The sequence below is a fragment of the Schistocerca piceifrons genome, chromosome 2 (genome assembly GCF_021461385.2).
Source record: "Schistocerca piceifrons isolate TAMUIC-IGC-003096 chromosome 2, iqSchPice1.1, whole genome shotgun sequence".
NCBI classification, from domain to species: domain Eukaryota; kingdom Metazoa; phylum Arthropoda; class Insecta; order Orthoptera; family Acrididae; genus Schistocerca; species Schistocerca piceifrons.
Window position 1 is genome coordinate 1,053,139,251 of NC_060139.1, and position 23,478 is coordinate 1,053,162,728.

The 23,478-nt window shown below is 45.5% G+C and overlaps 1 protein-coding gene across 1 annotated transcript in view; it reads left to right on the plus strand.

Moving 5' to 3' along the window:
* The window catches only part of LOC124776113 (homeobox protein aristaless-like), a 372,638-nt gene that overhangs the window by 184,864 nt on the left and 164,296 nt on the right, over positions 1-23,478 (plus strand). The window contains exon 3 of the mRNA XM_047250955.1: positions 20,466-20,511. Within this exon, the coding sequence (XP_047106911.1) occupies positions 20,466-20,511 (46 nt within the window). The remainder of the gene's footprint in view (positions 1-20,465; positions 20,512-23,478) is intronic.

Below are 23,478 nucleotides of genomic sequence, written 5' to 3' on the forward strand. Positions count from 1 at the left end.
CATAGTACGAAAGCCTGTTGTGAAATGGCAGAGGCGATTTACTATTATTTACTGCTGTCCAGTTGCGTGGAGAATTAATGCCTCTGTATACTTGGATACTAATCGCTCTTTCATTATAACTGACAACCTTTGATATACAATGACATTACATACAAAGATTGTAATGTTAAACAGATAGGCAAAGGCTTCATACAGTTCCGAGACTTTTCCATACCGACCATCTGACAATGACGGACAATCAGGTTTCTGTGCTTTCCAATATTTATTATATTGTTTTATAAATTACTAACTTTTTTGCTTCACATCCTACGTTTCGTCTGAGAAATTTGTCCGCGTGCTTAGCTGGGTGGTTACGTACTTGCCTCCCATGCAGCAGGCCCGCCTTCGTTTACCGGCTGTGTTGACGATTTTCTCAGCTCATTTCATCCGCATCGCCGGCACGGAAGTCGCCCAATGTGACGTCGCCTAACATTAGACTTGCACTCGGCGGCCGAACTTCCCCGAATGGGCCAACAACGCCATACGCTCATTTCATTTCGTTTTAACTAATTTTAAGCTTATATTTTGCGGCATTTTCTTTGTCAGCCATTACTATTACTTTGAGTTTTCTTTGCTGAAAACGCAGTTTCCTTGAAATATGGGACAGTTCATGTTTTCACATGATTGAAATTATAAAATGCACGATCTCTTTTGAAGACTAGGAAACAGGTCTTGAAACATGCAATAAATTATAAGAAAAAAAGAAGTCTGGCCACGGACTAACTACCGAAACTTGAAATTTTATTCCTTTCTTAAAATAAATCACTCCAATACTTTCGATAGCACAAGCAGTATTGTCCACGAAACAACATCAGCTGCTATGATAACTGACAAAAGGTGCACCATGATGAACTGGAGGGAATTACAAATAAATGAAATAATAAATACTGTAAAATCTTATAAACCTTCCGACAATCAGGATGTATACGGGATGTCTACTAATGCCCTCAAGAAAATTATCTGTGATAATGTTGAACCATTAACTGCTATAATTAATAAGTGTTTCACTGATTGTGTATTTCCAGTATTTCTGAAACTTGCACGGAAAGTGCTAGTTTATAAAAATGGCAAGCCAGCCATGTTAGCAAGCTTCAGTCTCAATAATTCCAGTCTTGGCTAAAGTCAATATGTCTGCAGTGAAAGACTACACACCAAATTACATTGAAATTAATGAATTCTTCACAGACGCTCAGAATGGCTTCCGGAAACGAAAATATACAAGAATAGCAACTCTAAATCTAATTGCTGGGGCAAAGCACAGTTTGGAGAAAAAAATCTATAGCAGTGAGCCGGCCGGAGTGGCCGTGCGGTTCTAGGCGCTACAGTCTGAAGCCGAGCGACCGCTACGGTCGCAGGTTCGAATGCTGCCTCGGGCATGGATGTGTGTGATGTCCTTAAGTTAGTTAGGTTTAATTAGTTCTAAGTTCTAGGCGACTGATGACCTTATAAGTTAAGTCGCATGGTGCTCAGAGCCATTTGAGCCATATAGCAGTGATACTTTGCGTCCTTACAAAGGCGTTTGACTGCATTTGTCATAAGGTGCTCGTAAACAAGCTCTGTTAATATGGAGTTGGTGGTTCTGTTCTGACAACCCTCAAATGTTATTTGGAAAATAGAAGGCAGATTCTGTCAGTCCAAGGAGCACTACCATGCAAACAGAAGTTGGAATACGGTGTGGGACAGTGATCGGTATTGGGTCCCCTTCCGTTCCTACGCTTTGGAAATAATTTATCCTCTCATTCCCGGGTTCGATTCCCGGCGGGGACAGGGATTTTCTCTGCCTCGTGATGACTGGGTGTTGTGTGATGTCCTTAGGTTAGTTAGGTTTAAGTAGTTCTAAGTTCTAGGGGACTGATGACAATAGATGTTAAGTCCCATAGTGCTCAGAGCCATTTGAACCATTTTTATCCTCTCATTAACAGTACTTGCAATTCGCGGATGACACAACTCTATACTCGAAAGGCACTGATGACAGCAAGGCTCAAGAAGAAGTAGGTGCTTTGTTTAATGGTACAAAGGAATGGTCTGTTATAAACAAAATGAAAACAAGTGAAGAAAAAACGCAAAAAACGGTATGTAGCCTTAGTGACAAAGGACACCTAAACAGTGCAGGAACTGTGAAGCTTCTGGGGTTCACGATGGATAGTAAACTCACTTGGCAAGAATAAACTGCACATGTCACGCATCATATACCTCATGTGAAAACTGAAGCATGTGATAAATGATCAGTATCTGCTGATATTATTCACTATTCCACAGTTGTATCACTTATGGCCTGTTACCATGGGGTGTCACTACGGGCAGCAAGAAAATACTGCTACTACTATACTACTACCACAAAACAACGGTAAGGATCACAAAATCAGGTAGAAAACTGGACCACTCCAAACTCGTCTTCATACGTCTAGGCGTGATGACAATTTTGAGTCAATATGTCTTCACCTGCTTCATGTATGTTAAAGAAAATCATGACACATTCACCAGCAGGAGTGACGTCCATAATTATAACACTCGCAATGGGGAAAACTGTGGTGTCACCGCCAGACACCACACTTGCTAGGTAGTAGCTTTAAATCGGCCGCAGTCCATTAGTACATGTCGGACCCGCGTGTCGCCACTGTGTGATCGCAGACCGAGCGCCACCACAAGGCAGGTCTCGAGATACGGACTAGCACTCGCCCCAGTTGTACGGACGACGTAGCTAGCGATGCACACTGACGAAGCCTCGCTCATTTGCAGAGCAGATAGTTAGAATAGCCTTCAGCTAAGTCAATGGCTACGACCTAGCAAGGCGCCATTAGTAACATTGCACGTATCTAAAGAGTCTCACTTGTATCGCCACAATCTCCAGATGTACCAAAAGGATGGACTAAAGTTAAGTATTCCAGAAGCTACGTACTTTTCTTTATAGCATTCATTACGTATCCTGTTTCAGACCTCACGCCATCCGGCTTTAACTTAGCGTGTGCCTTTCGGCTTCCTCTCATTGTGTCTAGGCTGTCTTGTCTAGACACAAAAGAAACACAGGCATCCCAAGCTGTAGACTCTCCATGACAGGGACAGTTCCCCAGCAGTAGCTATTAAAATGTCCAACATCTAAATACTAAAATGCAGTCCTTGGAGTGAAATTTAAAGGAAAGATGATGCAAAATCTACGCCAAAACCACTACACGATTTAAATGAGTTCTTTGACAGCGAAACAGCAAACTAGACTGCCGAAACAATGCTTTACTAAAAGGAACGAAGGGAACATGTATTTGTTAAAAAGTTCTCACTCTATACGTCATCAAGTGTTATCCTCTACTTACGCAAATTTGTTCTTGTAGTATTATGCATACTTACGCAAATTTGTTCTTGCAGTATTATGCATACTTACGCTAATTTGTTCTTGTATGTAATGCTCGTGCAATCTTAACCTTGTGACGCGGACGCAGTGTGTCCAGTCTTGCCTGTCGAACGACGTAGCTACAATAATAAATGGTAAATGGTGGTCAAGGTACCTCAGCAACTTCCATCAAGAGGTTTCTGCTCAGCCAGATAGCTGGTTGAAATGAAGGAACTGGAAACTATTTGAAACTGGAAACTATTTGACAAAACGAATTACCATCAACAAACTGGGCGACACAACATAAACAGGGCGAATGGAAAAAAAGTCTCGTTCCTACACTGAAGAGCCAAAGAAACTGGTACATCTGCCTGATATAGTTAGGACCCCAGCAAGCACGCAGAAGTGCCACAACACGATGTGGGATGCGCTCAGCTAGTGACTGAAGTACTGCTGGAGGGAATTGAAACCATGAACCCTGCACGGCTGTCCATAAATCAGTAAGAGTACGAGAGGCTGGACATCTCTTCTGAACAGCACGTTGCAAGCCATCCCACATATGCTCACTAATGTTCATGTCTGGGGAGTTGGTTGTCCTGTGGAAGTGTTTAAACGCAGAAGAGTGTTCCTTGAGCCGTTCTGTAGCAACTCTGGACGTGTGGGGTGTCGCATTGTCCTGCTGGAATTGCCTAAGTGCGTCGGAATGCACAATCGACATGAATGGTTGCAAGTGATCAGACAGGATGCTCACGTACGTGTCACCTGTCACAGTCGTATCTACACGTATCAGGGGTCCCATATCACTCCAATTGCACACGCCCACCACCATTACAAAGCCTCTGCCAGATTGAACAGTCCCATGCTGACATGCAGGGTCCATGGATGCATGAGGTTGTTTCCATACCCGTACAAGTCCATCCGCTCGATACAATTTGAAGCGAGATTCGTCCGATCACGCAACATGTTTCCAGTCATCGACAGTCCAAAGTCAGTGTTGATGGGCACAGGCGAGGCGTAAAGCTTTGTGTCGTGCAGTCATCAAGAGTATACGAGTGGATGCACTTCTGTCACGTTGAGTGATTCTATTCAGTCGTTGTTGGTCCCGTTCTTGCAGGATCTTTTTCCGTCTGTAGCAATGTCGGAGATTTGATGTTTTACGGGATTCCTGATATTCGTGGTACACTCGTGTAATGGTCGTACGAGAAATTCCCCACTTCGTCACTACCTCGGAGACGCTGTGTCCCATCGCTCGTGCACCGACTATAACACCACATCCAAACTCACTTAAATCTTGACAACCTCGCATTGTAGCAGCAGTAACCGATATAACAACTGCACCAGACACTTGTGTTATATAGGCGTCCCCGACCGCAGTGTCTTATTCTATCTATTCACATATCTCTGTATTTGAATACGCATGCCTGTACCAGTCGCTTTGGCGCTTCACTATATTTCTCTGTAATCTAGTCTTTTTGAACACTTCCCTAGCAGTTCTATCCAGATCCGCAATGCTCTAAATTCAGCATCTGGTACTGGTGTTTCGTAATGGACAGCCGAGGCCATAATTTTCCGATCTACTAACAACTGGCAGGCGAGCCGGTAATCGAATACAGGGAGTAATTGACGGAAGCCCATTACACTGGAATCTGTGGCGGCGTCTTGATCGCTGATTCGGCTCTTACGAACACTTGTTGACTTATATGACAGCTCCGTTGGCCTGAGGCCTCAACGGGCCGACTCCGCGCCCACGGTCGTCGTATTTCGTCATCTCCTCCCCCCGCCCCCCTCCCACCATCCCCCACCCACCCCCCACCATTCTGCTTTCTCTTCTCCAGAGTCGTCGCTCCACAACACAACACGCTTATTCTGCAGCGGTGGCGAAACCGGTTTCCCCGGAGAGAAACTTTTTTTGCCCCCGCTGCAGCCTTAATAAGAAAAACATTGCCCATAGGCGGTGAGGCATGTTTTGTGTCATGCTCATATTAACTCAGCTGCTTTATGCGTTTTAAATAATCATGAAGTTATGGCTGTTCAATAATTTTGAATCTTTAATTACCGGCTGAAAGTTTAACGATGACGGAGCCGCCAAAGTATTTTTCGTTTAAGGCGGGGACACGGTGGCTTTTCGGGATAAAGTAACAAGCGGTAAATCAGATTTAGAAATGAGACACCGCGGCTTCGAAATGACGGTATCGGAATTTACATCTGGGTTCGGTAATTTGCCCGGTAATTTTCTAACGAGATATTTAAGGCTGCTGAGATAAAAAGTCTACCCGCCAAGGAGACTCAACCGGGAAATAACTCAGTGAATAATTTGCGAAGGTGAATGCGAACTCGGTTCCCTATCTCGGCTACATGTCACTTGTCTTCCATAATCAGTGTTTTCCTCAAAATAACGACTTTGTTTACGGAGTATAGGTTCATGCGGAAACAGTTTACCTTGTCTGGCAGGTTCTGTCCGAGCAATAACGTCATATTGTTTGAATTGTTCAGTATCTGAGATTCATTTCTGTGAGCTCCCGTCGTGTACAGTCCAAGTACAATGTATCGACAGTCAGTGTTTCCCAGTTAAAATTTGTTGTGCAAAATAATCTGTCGCTCTAGTTTGCAAATGTTAGTGGTAGATTGTTTAAATGTTGCCGCAAAATGTACGCACACATCAGTAACTACAGTAATTATTACCTAAGTAATATCTTCGGAATTTACATTGTAACGCAGACATTTGTTTGGTTGTATCCTCATAGCCGAGGTCAGTTAAATACGACATTCAAGAGTAATCAAGTTCCTAGATAAACAGAATAATGTTACGATTGCCGTTGGAGTAGTGAAAGGCAAATTTAAACTTTGGCAATAGGATATGTTGTCTGAGTTCAACGGCAGTTGGGATGAGTATATGTAACACAACCACTCAGCACGACTAACGTTACAAACAATTGTACGAACTCGTGGTAAGTTTCAACATCTGGGACCGTGTTTCATCGGCATAGTGGCAGAGCTGTGGGACCGCCGACATCAGCAAGCTCTGACTTCTTCACAGTGGCCATGGAACACATAGCACCCTACTTGCAGAAATCTACCAAGCAATGTGCACGTCCACTGCGCTACGTCAAGTTCTCAAAACGAAGGGGTACAGCGTGTATACGGTAGGTACAGAAGTTCGTAGCGTTTCTCGATAAAATTAATAGACACAACAGATACACATAACACAGATTTTAGTCATCGATAATACACTGGAGCGCCAAAGAAAATGGTATAGGCACGCTTATTTAAATACAGAAATATGTAAACAGGCAGAATACGGCACAGCGGTTGGCAACGCCTATACAGGGTGTTACAAAAAGGTACGGCCAAACTTTCAGGAAACATTCCTCACACACAAAGAAAGAAAATATGTCATGTGGACATGTGTCCGGAAACGCTTACTTTCCATGTTAGAGCTCATTTTATTACTTTGTAGTGTCGGTAGCTGGACCGACACCGTGGAGTTGATTGCTGAAAAAGAAAGCTAGACTAACGCTGTGGCCGATAGTGCACGCACGGCAATAAGCATACGGGCGTGAAGTCTGGAACATAAAAACTTATGAATGAATAAGAAGAAAAGTATGTAGATGCTTTTTACTTAACTTTTATTGATTCCTTGGAATACATCTCTCTTGAATACTCGAAGCTATAGGCACTGATACAAATGGCTCCTTGCTAGTTCGTAGCCATTAACTTAGCTGATGGCTATTCTGTCTCTCGGCTAATGAGAGAGAAGGCTTCGTACAACTGGGCGATAGCTAGGTTCGCGTACAACTGGGCGGTAGCTTGGTTCTCGTACAACTGGGGTCGAGTCCACTCTCGTATCACGAGACCTGCCTTGGTGGTGGCGCTAGGTCTGCGATCACAGTGGCGACACGCGGGTCCGACATGTACTACATGGACCGCGGCCGATTTAAACTACCACCTAGCAAGTGTGGTGTCTGGCGGTGACACCACATTCCTCCCCCGCAAATCGGCGAACGGTCGTGAGATAAGGCTTCCGCCCGCCGTGGGGAGGACCACATGGTGACGTATGCGATGAGGTGGGGAGCCTAACAACAGGCGAGGCTGTGCCACCCGCACCCGGCCATCCGGTCCGAGGGGAGCTAGGAAACGCCTGCAAAACTAGTCCAGGGTGCACGTCCACATGTGGTGTATGCGCCCGTAAAGAGACAGGAGGGACTAAAGGGTCGACCTCCATTGCGTCGGGGTAGCCGACGCGCGATGACGTCATGTGGTCCGGAGCGGGCGGGCGTTCCATGGCGGAGGACAGCTGGTCACGGGAAGCGATCGGCGGCGCGTGACCCTGGGAGGCGCTTGGCGGCTGCAACGAAGCGTCGAATGCGGTCGGCGGCGGCGGCGGCTGCTGCTGCTGCTGCTGCTGCGGCGGCGGCGGCGCGTCGCCATGGGGCAAAATGGAAGGCATCGTCGGTAACACCTGGGGATGAGGCGAGCCAGTAGATGGGTCCCCAGGGCGCTGACCGGACGGCACCGTCGCTGAAAGCAGACGGGGAGCGGCAGAACCCGAGCGACGACAGAGGCGCAGCTGATTGAGATGCCGACGCACCTCACCAGAGGCCCCCAAAACCAAATACATCGCGCGGCCGAGGCAGCGAAGAATGCGCCCTGCGAGCCAACGCCGTGAACCTCGATAGTTGCGATAAAATACAACGTCGCCTGGAGCAAAAGCAGGAGTCTGCCGCTGCGCAGGAACCTGATGCGGCGGATGCAGCAAAGACATCAAGGTGCGATGAGGACGACTGTGGAGCAACTCAGCCGGCGAGCGACCATCTCGGGGCTGAGAGCGATACGAAGACAAAAAGAGCAACAATGCGTCCTCCCGAGAATGCGACTCTTTCAATTTCAACATCTGTGACTTGAAAGTCCGGACCAATCGTTCAGCGGCACCGTTGGACTGAGGCGAAAACGGCGCGGACGTCAGATGTTGAATACCATTGGCCTGGCAGAATGACTGAAATTCTGCGGACATGAATTGTGGGCCATTGTCGGAAACAATAGTCTGCGGAAGACCTTCAATGCAAAAGATAGCAGACAACGCTTGGATGGTGGCGGAGGACGTCGTGGAAGACATCCGGACAACAAAAGGAAAATTACTGAAGGCGTCGACCAGAACCAACCATCGAGCATTCCAGAATGGACCAGCAAAATCAATGTGCAAGCGTTGCCAAGGGGAAGTGGCTTTTGGCCATGCAAAGACTTTCCGCGGCGGTGCGGACTGTTGTTCGGCACACGCCGGGCACGAAGAACACATATTCGTAATCGCAGCATCGATTCCGAACCAAGTACAGTGCTGACGAGCAAGTTGTTTCGTCCGCACTATACCCCAATGTCCTTGGTGAAGAAGCCGTAAAACAGAGGACTGTAACGAACGTGGGACCACGACTCTGGACTGATCATTATCAGAACGCAACAACAAAACACCACGTCGAACAAAAAGTCTCTCCTTGTGAGCAAAAAATCGGCGAACCAACGGATCCTCGATCCGAGACTTTGACAAAGGCCATTGCGTAGCAACAAAACGTAAAACAGTAGCAAGGACAGGGTCAGCAGCTGTGGCTGTAGCGACACGACGAAAATCAATCGGAAACGATTCGACCACTTCATCGGTTTCCGAATCAATGAACATGCAAGCAAGTTCGGAAGAATCGAATGCTTTATCCTCAGCAACAGGCAAACGGGACAACGCATCGGCGTTTCCGTGCTCAGCAGTGGACCGATACAAGATATCGTAGCGGTACTGCGAGAGGAAAATAGACCAGCGAATGAATTTCTGCTCTGTACGTGGAGGTACAGGCTTGTTCGGATGAAAAAGCGACGTCAAAGGTTTGTGGTCTGTGATGATGGTAAAGTGACGACCAGACAAGAAATCATGGAACTTAGTAACACCAAACACGAGAGCCAAAGCTTCTTTCTCTATCTGTGAATAATTTCGTTGCGCAGACGAGAGCAATTTGGACGCAAAGGCAATAGGGCGATCATGTGAGCCAACTTTGTGCGCAAGCACAGCACCGATCCCGAAATCCGATGCATCTACCATCAACAAAAGGGGTTTCTGGGGATCGAATGGCGTAAGGCAAGTATTAGAAAGCAACGCCGATTTCAACTGGCGAAAGGCGCGTTCGCATTCCGTCGTCCAGAGAAACGGAACACCTGTACGGCGTAAGCGATGAAGCGGAGCTGAAATGAAAAAGGCATTGCGCACATTCACTCACACCTTGTGATTCTACCTTGTTGAATGTTCTTGCGACCTCCTGACGCAATGCGTGGGGAACAATGCGCGCCCTGAAAAATTTCGGTTGCGCGTGTACCTGCAGTTCTAAATGTGCTTCATAGTTTTTAGCGCAACCTAAGCCCGGTGCAAAAATGTCTGCAAATTCGTCACACAGCCGAGAAACACTGTCTGGAGGCACAGTCTGATTCACAGATAGGACCTGATTTACAATAGACATGTTAAACAACTTAAATACATCTAGACCAAACAAGTTCACTGCAGAAGAAGAACGAAGAACGTAAAATGACACAAGTTTTGTTTGTCCCTTGAATGTTGCAAGAAGGCTGCACTGTCCTAACACAGGAATTTTCTGTCCGGAATATGTAGTTAGCTTAACATTTGCGGCACGCAACGGAGGTGCGCCCAGTTGTTTGTATGTGTCGTGATTGAGCAATGAAACTGCAGCTCCGGTATCGAGCTGGAATGGTATCACTTTGCCTTCAAAGTCTAAGTCCACAAAAAGTTTATTGTCCTGCTGACGACAAGAGCGACTGTTTTGTGCAATTGGAACAGACACTGGTACAGAATCACTTGCTAAGTGACGTGATTTCCGGCGACGTCGACGCACAGTTTTTGTGGGACGATCACAGTCACTGTTAGAGAAAGTGGCACTGGACGAAGTGGAATTAACGACATGAATGTCCATAGGCGAAGGTCCACGGGCCTGAGTGTCCTTGGTTCGATTCCGGCGCGAAGCAAAGGGCCTGGAATGATTGTGATTGTCTGATCTGAGCTTTTTCTGGCAAACACTTTGAACATGTCCTTTCTTATTGCAGAAAAAGCAAATAGCTTGGCGTGACGGGCAATGTTCACGCGAATGTCTAGTAGCACACCGCGGGCACGATTTCACTACATTTGTGGGCTGGCGCGGCACACCTGGCTTAGCACGCGGCGGTCGCTGTGCGTCCGGCCGCGAGGGCAGTTGACCGGGCCGCGTCGCGCGAGCGCGCCCGGCGGGCCGGTTAATGGTACACACAGCTGGCGAAGTTTCAAAAGATTCCTGAGCACAGTCAAGTGTGTCCTGTCTATCCAATATGTCTATCACTTGTTGAAGGGAGGGATTAACTAGTTTCAAAATTTGCTCCCGTATGCGAACATCAGAAACGTTCTGTGCAATTGCATCACGCACCATTGTATCTGAATAAGAAAGACCACAGTCACATTCAAAGGCACAGTCCCTAGTAAGTCCTTGCAATGTTGCTACCCACTCCCTATTAGTTTGACCGGCCGTACGTTTTGTACGAAAAAACGTATACCGTTTTGCAACCACATTAACTGTTTCTTTGAAATAGGCATCTAATGCAGACAAAATTTCCTCGTATGACAAAGTTGCTACGTCGCGTCGGGGAAACAATTTCACTATCACACGGTATGTGGACACACCGACACAAGAAAGCAAAAACGGCTGCCGCTCATTACCTTGAATTCTGTAGGCAGCAAGGTGGAAGTTGAACTGGCGAGACCACTCTTGCCAGGTCTCATCGGCTGCCACGTATGGTCGAAAGGGAGGTGCAACAGCGTTTAGTGGCAGCGGTAGCGAAGAAGCGGCGGCGGCCGCATCGGTTTGAATGGTACGTTGACCCTGGACGAGCTGTCCAAGGGCATCCAGTAACGCCTGCGTCTGCTGATTCTGCAAGCGATAAAATTCGGACAGTACATCTGGAGAATGTGGCGAAGCCATGACACAATTAAATGTAAGCAATCAGAAATAAATGTAAGCAATCAGAAAAAGGTCCTTTTCCCTCGTCGCCAATAATTGTAGTGTCGGTAGCTGGACCGACACCGTGGAGTTGATTGCTGAAAAAGAAAGCTAGACTAACGCTGTGGCCGATAGTGCACGCACGGCAATAAGCATACGGGCGTGAAGTCTGGAACATAAAAACTTATGAATGAATAAGAAGAAAAGTATGTAGATGCTTTTTACTTAACTTTTATTGATTCCTTGGAATACATCTCTCTTGAATACTCGAAGCTATAGGCACTGATACAAATGGCTCCTTGCTAGTTCGTAGCCATTAACTTAGCTGATGGCTATTCTGTCTCTCGGCTAATGAGAGAGAAGGCTTCGTACAACTGGGCGATAGCTAGGTTCGCGTACAACTGGGCGGTAGCTTGGTTCTCGTACAACTGGGGTCGAGTCCACTCTCGTATCACGAGACCTGCCTTGGTGGTGGCGCTAGGTCTGCGATCACAGTGGCGACACGCGGGTCCGACATGTACTACATGGACCGCGGCCGATTTAAACTACCACCTAGCAAGTGTGGTGTCTGGCGGTGACACCACATACTTCTCTTCGAATCACATTAATCATGGAATGGAAACACACAGCATCAGAACGTACCAGCGTGACTCCAAACACTTTGTTACAGGAAATGTTCAAAATGTCCTCCGTTAGCGAGGATACATGCATCCACCCTCCGTCGCATGGAATCCCTGATGCGCTGATGCAGCCCTGGAGAATGGCGTATTGTATCACAGCCGTCCACAATACGAGCACGAAGAGTCTCTACATTTGGTACCGGGGTTGCGTAGACAAGAGCTTTCAAATGCCCCCATAAATGAAAGTCAAGAGGGTTGAGGTCAGGAGAGCGTGGAGGCCATGGAATTGGTCCGCCTCTACCAATCCATCGGTCACCGAATCTGTTGTTGAGAAGCGTACGAACACTTCGACTGAAATGTGCAGGAGCTCCATCGTGCATGAACCACATGTTGTGTCGTACTTGTAAAGGCACATGTTCTAGCAGCACAGGTAGAGTATACCGTATGAAATCATGATAACGTGCTCCATTGAGCGTAGGTGGAAGAACATGGGGCCCAATCAAGACATCACTAACAATGCCTGCCCAAACGTTCACAGAAAATCTCTGTTGATGACGTGACTGTACAATTGCGTGCGGATTCTCGTCAGCCCACATATGTAGATTGTGAAAATTTACAATTTGATCACGTTGGAATGAAGCCTCATCCGTAAAAAGAACATTTGCACTGATATGAGGATTGACACATTGTTGGATGAACCATTCGCAGAAGTGTACCCGTGGAGGCCAATCAGCTGCTGATAGCGCCTGCACACGCTGTACATGGTACGGAAACAACTGGTTCTCCCGTAGCACTCTCCATACAGTGACGTGGTCAACGTTACCTTGTACAGCAGGAACTTCTCTGACGCTAACATTAGGGCTATCGTCAACAGTACGAAGAATTGCCTCGTCCATTGCAGGTGTCCTCGTCGTTCTAGGTCTTCCCCAGTCGCGAGTCATAGGCTGGAATGTTCCGTGCTCCCTAAGACGCCAATCAATTACTTCGAACGTCTTCCTGTCGGGACACCTTCGTTCTGGAAATCTGTCTCGATACAAACGTACCGCGCCACGGCTATTGCCCCGTGCTAATCCCTACATCAAATGGGCATCTGCCAACTCCGCATTTGCAAACATTGCACTGACTGCAAAACCACGTTCGTGATGAACACTAAGCTGTTGATGCTACGTACTGATGTGCTTGATGCTAGTACTGTAGAGCAATGAGTCGCATGTCAACACAAGCACCGAAGTCAACATTACCTTCCTTCAATTGGGCCAACTGGCGGTGAAAAGAGGAAGTACAGTACATACTGACGAAACTAAAATGAGCTCTAACATGGAAATTAAGCGTTTCCGGACACATATCCACATAACATCTTTTCTTTATTTGTGTGTGAGGAATGTTTCCTGAAAGTTTGGCCGTACCTTTCTGTAACACCCTGTATAAGACAACAAGCGTCTGGAGCAGTTTTAGATCGGTTACTGCTGCTACAAAGGCCGTTTCTCTAGATTTAAATGAGTTTGAACGTGATCTTATAATCGGTGCAACAGCGATGGGACATAACATCTCCGAGGTAGCGATGAAGTTGGAATTTTCCCGTACGACCATTTGACGAGTGTGCCGAGAATATCAAGAATCCGGTAAAACATCAATCTCCGACGTGGCTGCGGCCGGAAAATGATCCTGCAAGAACGGGACCAACTACGACTGAAGAGAATCGTTCAAACGTGACAGAAGTGCATCCCTTCCGTAAAATTGCTGCAGATTTCAATGCTGGGCCATCGACAAGTGTCAGCGTGTGAACCATTCAACAAAATATCATCGATATGGGCTTTTGGAGCCGAAGGCCCACACGTGTAACATTGATGACTGCACGACCCAAAGCTTTATGCCTCGCCTGGACACGTCAACAACGACACTGGACTGTTGATGACTGGAAACATGTTGTCTGGTCGTACGAGTCTCGTTTCGAGTTGTATCGAGTGGATGGACGTGTTCGGGTTTGGAGACAACCTCATGAATCCATTGACCCTTCATGTCAGCAGGGGACTGTTGAAGCTGGTGGAGGCTCTGTAATGGTGTGGGGCGTGTGCAGATGAGTGATATGGGACCTCTGATACTAGACAACAAGTGACACGTACGTAAACATCCTGTCTGATCAGCATTCATGTCCATTGTGCTTTCCGACGGACTTGGACAATTCCAGCAGGCCAATGCGACACCTCACACGTCCAGAACTGCTAGAGAGTGGCTGAATAAACACTCTTCTGAGTTTAAACACTTCCTCTGGCCACCAAACTCCCGTGATATGAACATTATCGAGCATGTCTCGGATGTCTTGCAACGTGCAGTTCAGAAGAGACCTCCAGCCCCTCGTACTCTTACGGATTTATGGACATCCCTGCAAGATTCATGGTGTCATTTCCCCCCCAGCACTTCTTCGGACATTAGTCGAGTCCATGCTACGTCGTGTAGCGCCACTTCTGGGTGCTCGCGGGGGCCCTACATGATATTAGGCCCAACGTGATGTTACAACAATCTGTCAACGATTCCACGACTGTGGAAATCACTCAGTTTTGAATCGAAGAACTCGTCGGGCCATGTTCGGAGCGCATTTTCATCCCGATAGGAAGTTTCTTGAAGATTGTTTGAGAGAGAGGAGAAAAGGAACTTTAGATGGTAATGCGGAATGACACAGGCACTGCAATATCGTATTTATCTGTCGACACCGGTCAAGGGACTTTCAAGTAATTTTTTTTTTTTTAAATGTAATTCCTCTACTTGTACTTAAGATTTTTTTATTTAAGAAACTTCCTGGCAGATTAAAACTGTGTGCCGGACCGAGACTCGAACTCCGGACCTTTGCCTTTGCGGGCAAGTGCTCTACCAACTTAGCTACCCAAGCACTTGCCCGCGAAAGGCAAAGGTCCTGTGCTCGAGTCTCGGTCCGGCACACAGTTTTAATCTGACAGAAAGTTTCATATCAGCGCACACTCCGCTGCAGAGTGAAAATCTCATTCTGGAAACATTTTTTATCTACTTCGCCACTAGTTTCAACGTCGCTTCAGCGCATCTTCAGGCCCCTGCACTCTGACGAAATCAGTTGTGTGTGACTCAGCCTAGAAGTCCGCGGTGAGATCAACACGTGCTTCACATAGATGGCGGGCAGTTATCAGTTATGTAGTTGTTGTACGTCTCCAGATACGACTCGGCATCGCTGTAATTGTGGAGGTCATATGGCAAATTGGTCTTGGATTAGGACGCACTTGGACTTCCTTACTAGATGTTCTGAGACTTTATACACTAAGGACATCATCTTGCGACCAGATTCTTCCTTCTTTCCACGGCCGAAAACCCATAACGTTCTGTGGTTACTGTGACACTTCGTTCATTGTGTTGTAGAAGGCGTGGGGGGGGGGGGGCGGGGGGATCACATGAACTTCATGTAGTACATGCTTGCGAATGCCTCGATATCGAAACCTCTTGGTCAACATGTTGAATCTTGTTTTCCGTCGGCTAGGTGTTGGCTAATTTCATTTTTCTGATGATAGGTGTTTTCCTTGTTATTATGTTTCCCATCTGATTTGCTTCGGCTTGTTCTCTTCTAGTTTTCCTGCTCGTTTCGTTTAGTGTTTTGACTTCGTGTCGTTCCAGTTATATTGTCAAATGTGAATAGATGAAGTATACATATATAAGCGTATACACTCCTTGAAATCATATTGGAATTTTTTTTTAGTTTGCTATTTAGAATAAGTCTGATTCTTTTGTATTTATGCTTTTAGATTCTATATAAAAACTAATATAGGTAATAAAAAATTCAATAAAAAACTAAAAAATATAAAAAACTATAAAAAAATTGTTTTGTCTCATGAGAGCTTCGTGGTTTTTCGGCTATGTTCTCGGTGTTCTTCCTTTCTCCTTCTCTTATTGTTTTGTTATCACAATTAACTTTTTTGTCCCATTTTTCAGGTTATAATTGGGAAATATGGATTCGAGTCCCGGTCTGGCACAAATTTCCATTGTCGTCATTCCATTACACAGTTGACTGTAGTCCATATTCGCAACTTCGGATACATTTCACTATTGGAACTGGTACTTAATTAATATCCTGGATACCGAGACTGGAGCAGAGTTTATTTCCGAGGTGGCTACAGGCCTGTTCTGCTGGGAACAGAGCTGGGGATCTTGCTGACCAGGGGAGTACCTGAAAATCACACAGACAGTTCGTAGAGACAGCTGTCACTTGTGGAGGAGCTTTGTTTCTTGAAAAATGGCTCCACGAATATGGCATGAAAAGTAACACATGATAACGCAAGATGTTTCCTAATCACTACCAGGCCTAACTTGAGGTCACACCTGATGGCTCGTCGCACCGTGACACCTGAATTAACACAGCTGTGCTTCTCCAGACATAGAAAGAATGGGACCTCTCCATAGCTCGCCGCCATACTCCACGACGAAGGTCATCTGTGGTAGCGGACAACCGCGATTCATCACTGAACACAGTGCGAGGCGGTTGTCAGTGGTCCGTGCTTCCCGACAACGTCACTGTCCAGATGCAGCAGTTCGTGTTGTGGTGTTTACGACAGCTTTCGCACGGGACGGTAATTTCATAGCTGGCTGCTATTGTTGGGCGACCAATCATGCAGGATGACACACGGAGATTACTACTTGTTCCCGAAGGACAGGCGCAGATGTGGAGGGGTTATAATACGCTTGGTGCACAATAACGCGATCCTCACTCGTGGTAATCGGAGATAGTGAACCACAACCTTGACTGCGTTACAAGTCTGCCCTCACTTCCCACGCAGTCCAACAGCTGGAAACTGTCTTAGCCGAATGCTGCACAAAGGTGGATATTGCACGAGTCGACCAATTGGACAAATTGAGATCCCCAACGAGGCTTCGTTCAAACTTTGTCAGGTTCTGATAGCACAGTCCCATATGAGTTAGAGGCATCTTTGTGTCCTTCACAGTCTTCATTCAATGTGTGATGCTGTTCACGTGCTCGATACACCGTACCATACGTCGTAATAACACCGAACACGAACAATGCTAGGGGAAGCTGGAGTGAAGTGGCGACTCTAAGGCAAACTGAATTTTCATCAAACCTTGATTATTGATGTACAACGGCCTTGCCACAGTGGTAACATCCGTTCACACCAGGTCACCGCATTTAAGCGCAGTCGGGCTTGGCTACCACATGGACGGATCACCGTCCGGGTCGTCCGAGTGCTGTTAGTAAGCGGAGTCCACTTTGCCCTTGTGAGGCCAACTGAGGAGCTACGTAACTGAAAAGCAGCGGCACCGGTCACGAAAACTGACAACGGCCGGGAGAGCGGTGTGCTGACCACATGCCCCTCCGTATGCGCGTCCGGTGATGACACGGCGGCCAGTCGGTATCTCTGCGCCTTCACGGCCTGTCTGGACGGTGATTCACTTTTTTCGTTTATATATTTTAAATCTGCATATTATAATGTATCACATCAAATATTTTAAGTGATAAAGAAAATAATTTATAGGTACTGTACTCATTTTTCTGTACGCTTGCACAGTGACCACTTTTCCCTACTTAAGCGAATAATGTGGCCAGTGGCATCGCGACAAGGTCCTTTGTTTATTGTTGTGATTTCCGGACATATTTTTAGACATCTTGATGTCCTAGTATCTGAAGCAATACCAATCGACTACAGGACACCATTTGTAATCGGATTTTTGTATCAGGTCAAGTATAACGGAACAGAGACGGTTTTAAATAGCATGAATTAATTAATTCAAAATTGTCACAAAGGCACGCATTGATGGATGATAGCGTTGTATACAACAGAGCTTAGAAGTCAGTCGGATCTGCAGTATTATGCGTGATACGTGGAAGCAACTAACTCTTACTGGGGTGAACGCCTTGACCACTTTTTCCGACGAGTAGTGTGACTAAACTTCCCGATCGAACACCGTGTCAGCGCTAATGATTCACAGGTGAAACTATCATACCGGAACTACGTCTGTAAGCAAAATACCTTGTTTAAGTGCCGATATTGTAGAAAAGTATTACTCTAAGTGTAAGTGAGATAACAAGAATGATATAAATGATTTGACGTACATCAGACGACTGAAAAGCAGAAAAAAATCCGCAAAGCACATTCTCTGTCCAGATCACTGACAACAATGAAAGTGTACATTAAAAACTAGTTTAGCCACTTCTCGGCAGGCAACAGCAGTCTTCAGAGCAAAAAAATATGCAGTGGGCACTTTTCGCTCCCTGGCCTTTACGGCACCTTTCCAGAATACAATCAGCCGGTCGTTCTGCTTGTCACAGAGAACTCGAACTCTATCCATTCACATATCCGCCGAAGGTGTGTACCTGCATTATTTTACATTGACATTCGACCACGTTCTCTGGGTGCTAAAGTTTTTTCTAGGAAGCTTGTGGATCGAGAACACCAAAAGCATACCCCCCTTTTCCATTAATTTCTGTCACGTGTAGAGCACAATGCAGGTTCTGTAATATATTAGGAAAAATGAAGAAAAGTGTACGGTTATGGCTGAACGTGTCTTAAAACAGCCCAGTTTCACATAACTACTCAGAAAGCTGCCGTACAGTGAGGAGTATGCGTACTTCGTACCCGTATTATCGATATTTTAGCCTACCGTTTATGTATTGAGCGAGCAGCAAAACATTCCGGTGCCCCACCGTGCATGTAACACGTACCTCAACCATGGGTCACGGGTGAAATCTGATCCAAATTAGATGGAGACTTAATCGATAAAATTACATTTCAAATCCAACTGTAGCAACCACGACAATATTTCGTACACTTGCATTTATCTCGCAAACTGCTCATTTGCGGACAGATGTTTACTACAACAGTTTTCCTTTCACTATCGTGTATGTTCACCGGTGTCACTTTTCACTACCAATTAATTCTCAGTCCCTATCTCATCTGCTAAAAGCAAAGATTTTTTCGAAGAACGATGTATGTGAAATAAAATCCTAGCTTCGTGGCCAGCACCAGGGGATTGCTACATTAGCAGCCCGTCTTTGGTCTTCGCGACGTTGAGTCGATTCTGTTCCATTTTTCTCATTAAAGGGAAACTCGTTGTCAGTTCGAGTGGCAGTCATTTAGGTCGATGTTCAGCTACAGACTAGAATATTGGTGCTGCGAACATTTGGAGAATGAATTTCAGAATTACATTCAGTGCACAAAGAGAAAATATTGCTCGTCTTATGTTACGGTGCCAACGGGCTTGCCGCAGTGGTAACACCGGTTGCTGTCAGATCACCGAAGTTAAGCTCTTTCGGACTGGGCTAGCACTTGCGGGGTGCACTCAGCCCTTGTGAAGCAAACTGAGGAGCTACTTGATTGAGAAGTAGCGGCTCCGGTCTCGGAAACTGACATACGGCCGGGAGAGCGATGTGCTGACCACATGCCCCTCCATATCCGCATCCAGTGACGCCTGTGGGCTAAGGATGACAAGGCGGCCGGTCGGTACCTTTGGGCTTTCATTACCTGTTCAGGAGTAGTTTAGTTGTAGTTTTTTATGTTACGGTACCTTTAAATACACACATCAAAAAAAATTTTGCTTCACCTTGGTTCCAGTCGGCCACGGTGGCCGAGCGGTTCTAGGCGCTTCAGTAAGGAACCGCGCGACTGCTACGGTAGCAGGTTCGAATCCTGCCTCGGGCATGGATGTGTGTGATGTCCTTAGGTTAGTTGGGTTTAAGTAGTTCTAAGGGACTGATGACCTCAGATGTTAAGTCCCATAGTGCTCAGAGCCATTTGAACCATGTCCTAACTGACTGACTCATCACCCCCAGCCCAAACCGCTGAGGAGAGAAACTTGAAATTTGGGGATGTTGTTGATCTTATACGGTAGGCATCCACTAAGAAGGGATTTTTCCAAATTGCACCGCTAAAGGGGTGAATTAGGGGATAGAAATTTTTATGGATATATTTAATTGTGAATACATTTTCTCCCTTAGAAGTAAACAAATATGTGTTTCGGTGTTCTTTGGAGATTCAACCCCTAACGGGGTGATATAGGGAATGAAAACTTGTATGAAAACGTTTCATTATATTAAAACAGTTTTAAAGGTAAGTCTATGGTAACTGGTATTTAACGTCTAAAGAAATACGGTAAAGAAACAGGGTTCAAATAGCATCGCAGCCATACACATTTAGGTATGCTATGGTATCTCCGCATGACGGCAAAATAATTACCTCTTCAGCAAGACCAACTCTGACTAAAGTCCCCAAACTTCTCCAGTCTGAACAAGTTTCCCGTTTCTAATGGCTTGGTCGAGATTTTGAACCTTAATGTACTATCACCTCTTTTTTTTGTAGTGGATGAGACAGTAACTTCTCTTTTGTTTTAACTGGAAAGAATGAATTGTGGTTCAGTGTATGCCCTCATAGCACAGAATGTAAAACATGCAGAAATAAATTGGTGCAGTATTACTTATAAACGCATCTCGTCTCTTCGTTGCAGGGAGGAGCTAGCGATGAAAATTGGGTTGACGGAAGCACGCATCCAGGTAAGTGAGTCAGTGTTTATTAAAGGATTTTTCTTTGCATTCGGCGTATTTCGAGGATTTTTCGGAGCTGTATTGAATTGTGCCAATCTTAGCTGCTTGCCTTTCCTTTCGCTCTGTTTATCTTTTTCTCTGCGTCTCTCTCTCTCTCTCTCTCTCTCTCTCTCTCTCTCTCTCTCTCTCTCTCTCACACACACACACACACACACACACACACACACACACAAACACACGGAAAGGGGAGAGAGAGAGACAGAGAGAGAGAGAGAGAGAGAGAGAGAGAGAGAGAGAGAGAGAGAAATAGAATGTGCCTACATTACCTGTTCCTGAAATAAAATAAATCAGAAACTCTTGTGTGCTTCGTTTCCAGCGGATTTTCTACCTGCTTCTGCTACCAGCATAGGGAAACCTTTCAAATAACTCTATGAGAAACACAAAGATATGCCACTCAAAGTGAGCGAGTAATTGTGGGCGAAGACAGTAATTAACAACTAGATACCCCAAGAGGTTAACAAATTCTTAGATCTCAGTTGCAACTTTATGTACACGTCCGCGGTAAAGTGATGGAATGCTCCAAAAAATTCACCAGCTGTGTTGCGCAGTCGTCAATAACTTTAGAAAGAGTTGTTTTAAATGTTATTAAGTAGTGGTAGTCAAACATTTCCTTATGGGTGTGGGTTTTGGACATTAATAAAGCAGTAAGCGTGAAGAATAAGAGGAGGAAGTATGAGAATTCTCAGAAGACTGGCGTAATACACTTTACTGCTACGTAAGAATAAGACATATCGGGCAATATAAAGAGTGAAACAGAATTCCACCAACTAACTTTCAGAGGTGACAGTGTGGATCAAATCAAGAAATAAATGTCTGGTAAACATGGCTTCTAAAAGGTATGCCTTACCACTTGTTAATCTTCGCTACTGTGAAACACATGTATTCTACTGAACAAGTGCTCATAGCTCTTAACGTATGCACTTTAGAACCTGTGGTTACTGCACTTTTTTCCTTATTTTGGCCTGTTCTAGCTACTCCTAAAGTATGAAAAGAAAACAGCTTGCAGTAGAAGAATTGTGTTTCACATTATCTAAGATTAACATGTTGGAGCTCATGTTTACTAGTATATTTTTCTTGTTTAGCAACTCTGAAACTTTCTCGGTGGAGTTAGAGATCACCCTGTGGAACATTAACTTACATGGTTTCGCATTATCGTTCAAGTGGTATCTTCTAGGTCTTCCACTTGGCATCGCGTCGGGTGGTGTCATAAAAGCATTTGAAAAATGCAGTATTTTGGCACGAATCCCACGGAATAAAACATCATTTGGCATATATATATATATATATATATATATATATATATATATATATATATATATATATATATATATATATATAGTAATTTTTCATAATGCTCACAGAAAAAGAAACTGCGTCTACATTTCTAAACAAAAAGCGGCCGATGCTTAATTTCGACGCATACCAGGCCTAAGGTGACTTGCCTGAAAACTTAAGAGTATTTGGCTGTCCGCGAACGAGACTATGGATCACAGCATCAACTCGAATATTCCGTTGCCGTTGTGTTACGAGATCGACACATTCTCAGTGGGCTGCGTCATTTCGTTTTGTCGCCCCTAGCGGCGTGATACGGTACTGTGGGGCGGAGATTTCAGTGTGTTCCTGGACTGCAGCCATGTACCTGCAACGAAAAAAATAATCACATAAGTTTACTTTTTAAGATGATAATTAAAACTTTACCACTCCTTGTATTATTATTATTATTATTATTATACACGTTACAGGCATTTTATCAGACCACGCGTAACATTCATCACCACTTGTTCTTCGTGTTCTTGCAGTACTCCTTCATTCGTTCACTAAAGGCTCTCTTCCTTTCTTCAGTCCACTGTGGCCCATGGGCTTTAGGTGCTGTTGTCTCTCACATCACTTCCCAATTGTACACCTTGTGTCTATAGACGCTTTTGTCCATGACGTCCGCTGGATCTATCTGAGCTCTCTCCAGATCAATTTTGACTTGTGTCATACAGGGTGTTGTGATCTTGAGTCTGTACCTGAGGATTCTGTTGGTAAGTCTGGTCTGTGGGAGTCTGCTGACTTGTCCATAAAATTTTATCGCCTCTTTCTAATGTTCGCTGGGATGTTGGAGAACTTCTCTGTGGTGTCCCTGGAGTGAAGTCTATATCCTTCGTCCCTGACTAATGATTTTTCTTTCCTATGTGAGAATGTCTCAAGGTCGGCCTTTGTGTGTAACATCAGTGTCTCACTGGCGTTTAGTACCTCAGGTTTGATTACAGTGTTGTAATGACGAATTTTGGTGCAGGTGGACAGACATGTAGTAAATACCCTGTGTGTTATATAAGGCTCTCTTCGTTTTCAATAACCCAGTGTTCTAGTCAAATTTCTCCTTTCCTGTCGGTTCGAGCACTTCACCTAGGTACTTAAAGCGTGTGACCCTGCTGATCTTGCCATACTTTGTGTTCAAATTTAGTGTGTTTAATTTCGTGCAGAAGAACTCAGTTTTTTTAAAGGAAATCTGTAGCCCTACTTTTTCTCTCCGAGTACTTCTGTCTTTGAGTACTTCTATCTGCCTGATTACTGTGGTTTCTTTGGGTTGGGTTGTTTTTGGGGGAGGAGATCACACAGCGAGGTCATCGGTCTTATCGGATTAGGGAAGGATGGGGAAAGAAGTTGGCCGTGGCCTTTTGAGAGGAACCATCCCGGTATTTGCCTAAAGCGATTTAGGGAAATCACGGAAAACCTAAATCAGGATGGCCGGACGCGGGACTGAACCATCGTCCTCCAGAATGCGTGTCCAGTCTGCTGACCACTGCGCCACCTCGCTCGGTGTGGTTTCTTTATCTGTGAGTAGTGCCAGATCGTCTGGGAAGGCTAGACAGGCGACCTCCAGCTTGTCCTTGGGTCGTCCAAGTCGCACTCGCTTCCAATGGCCTTGTA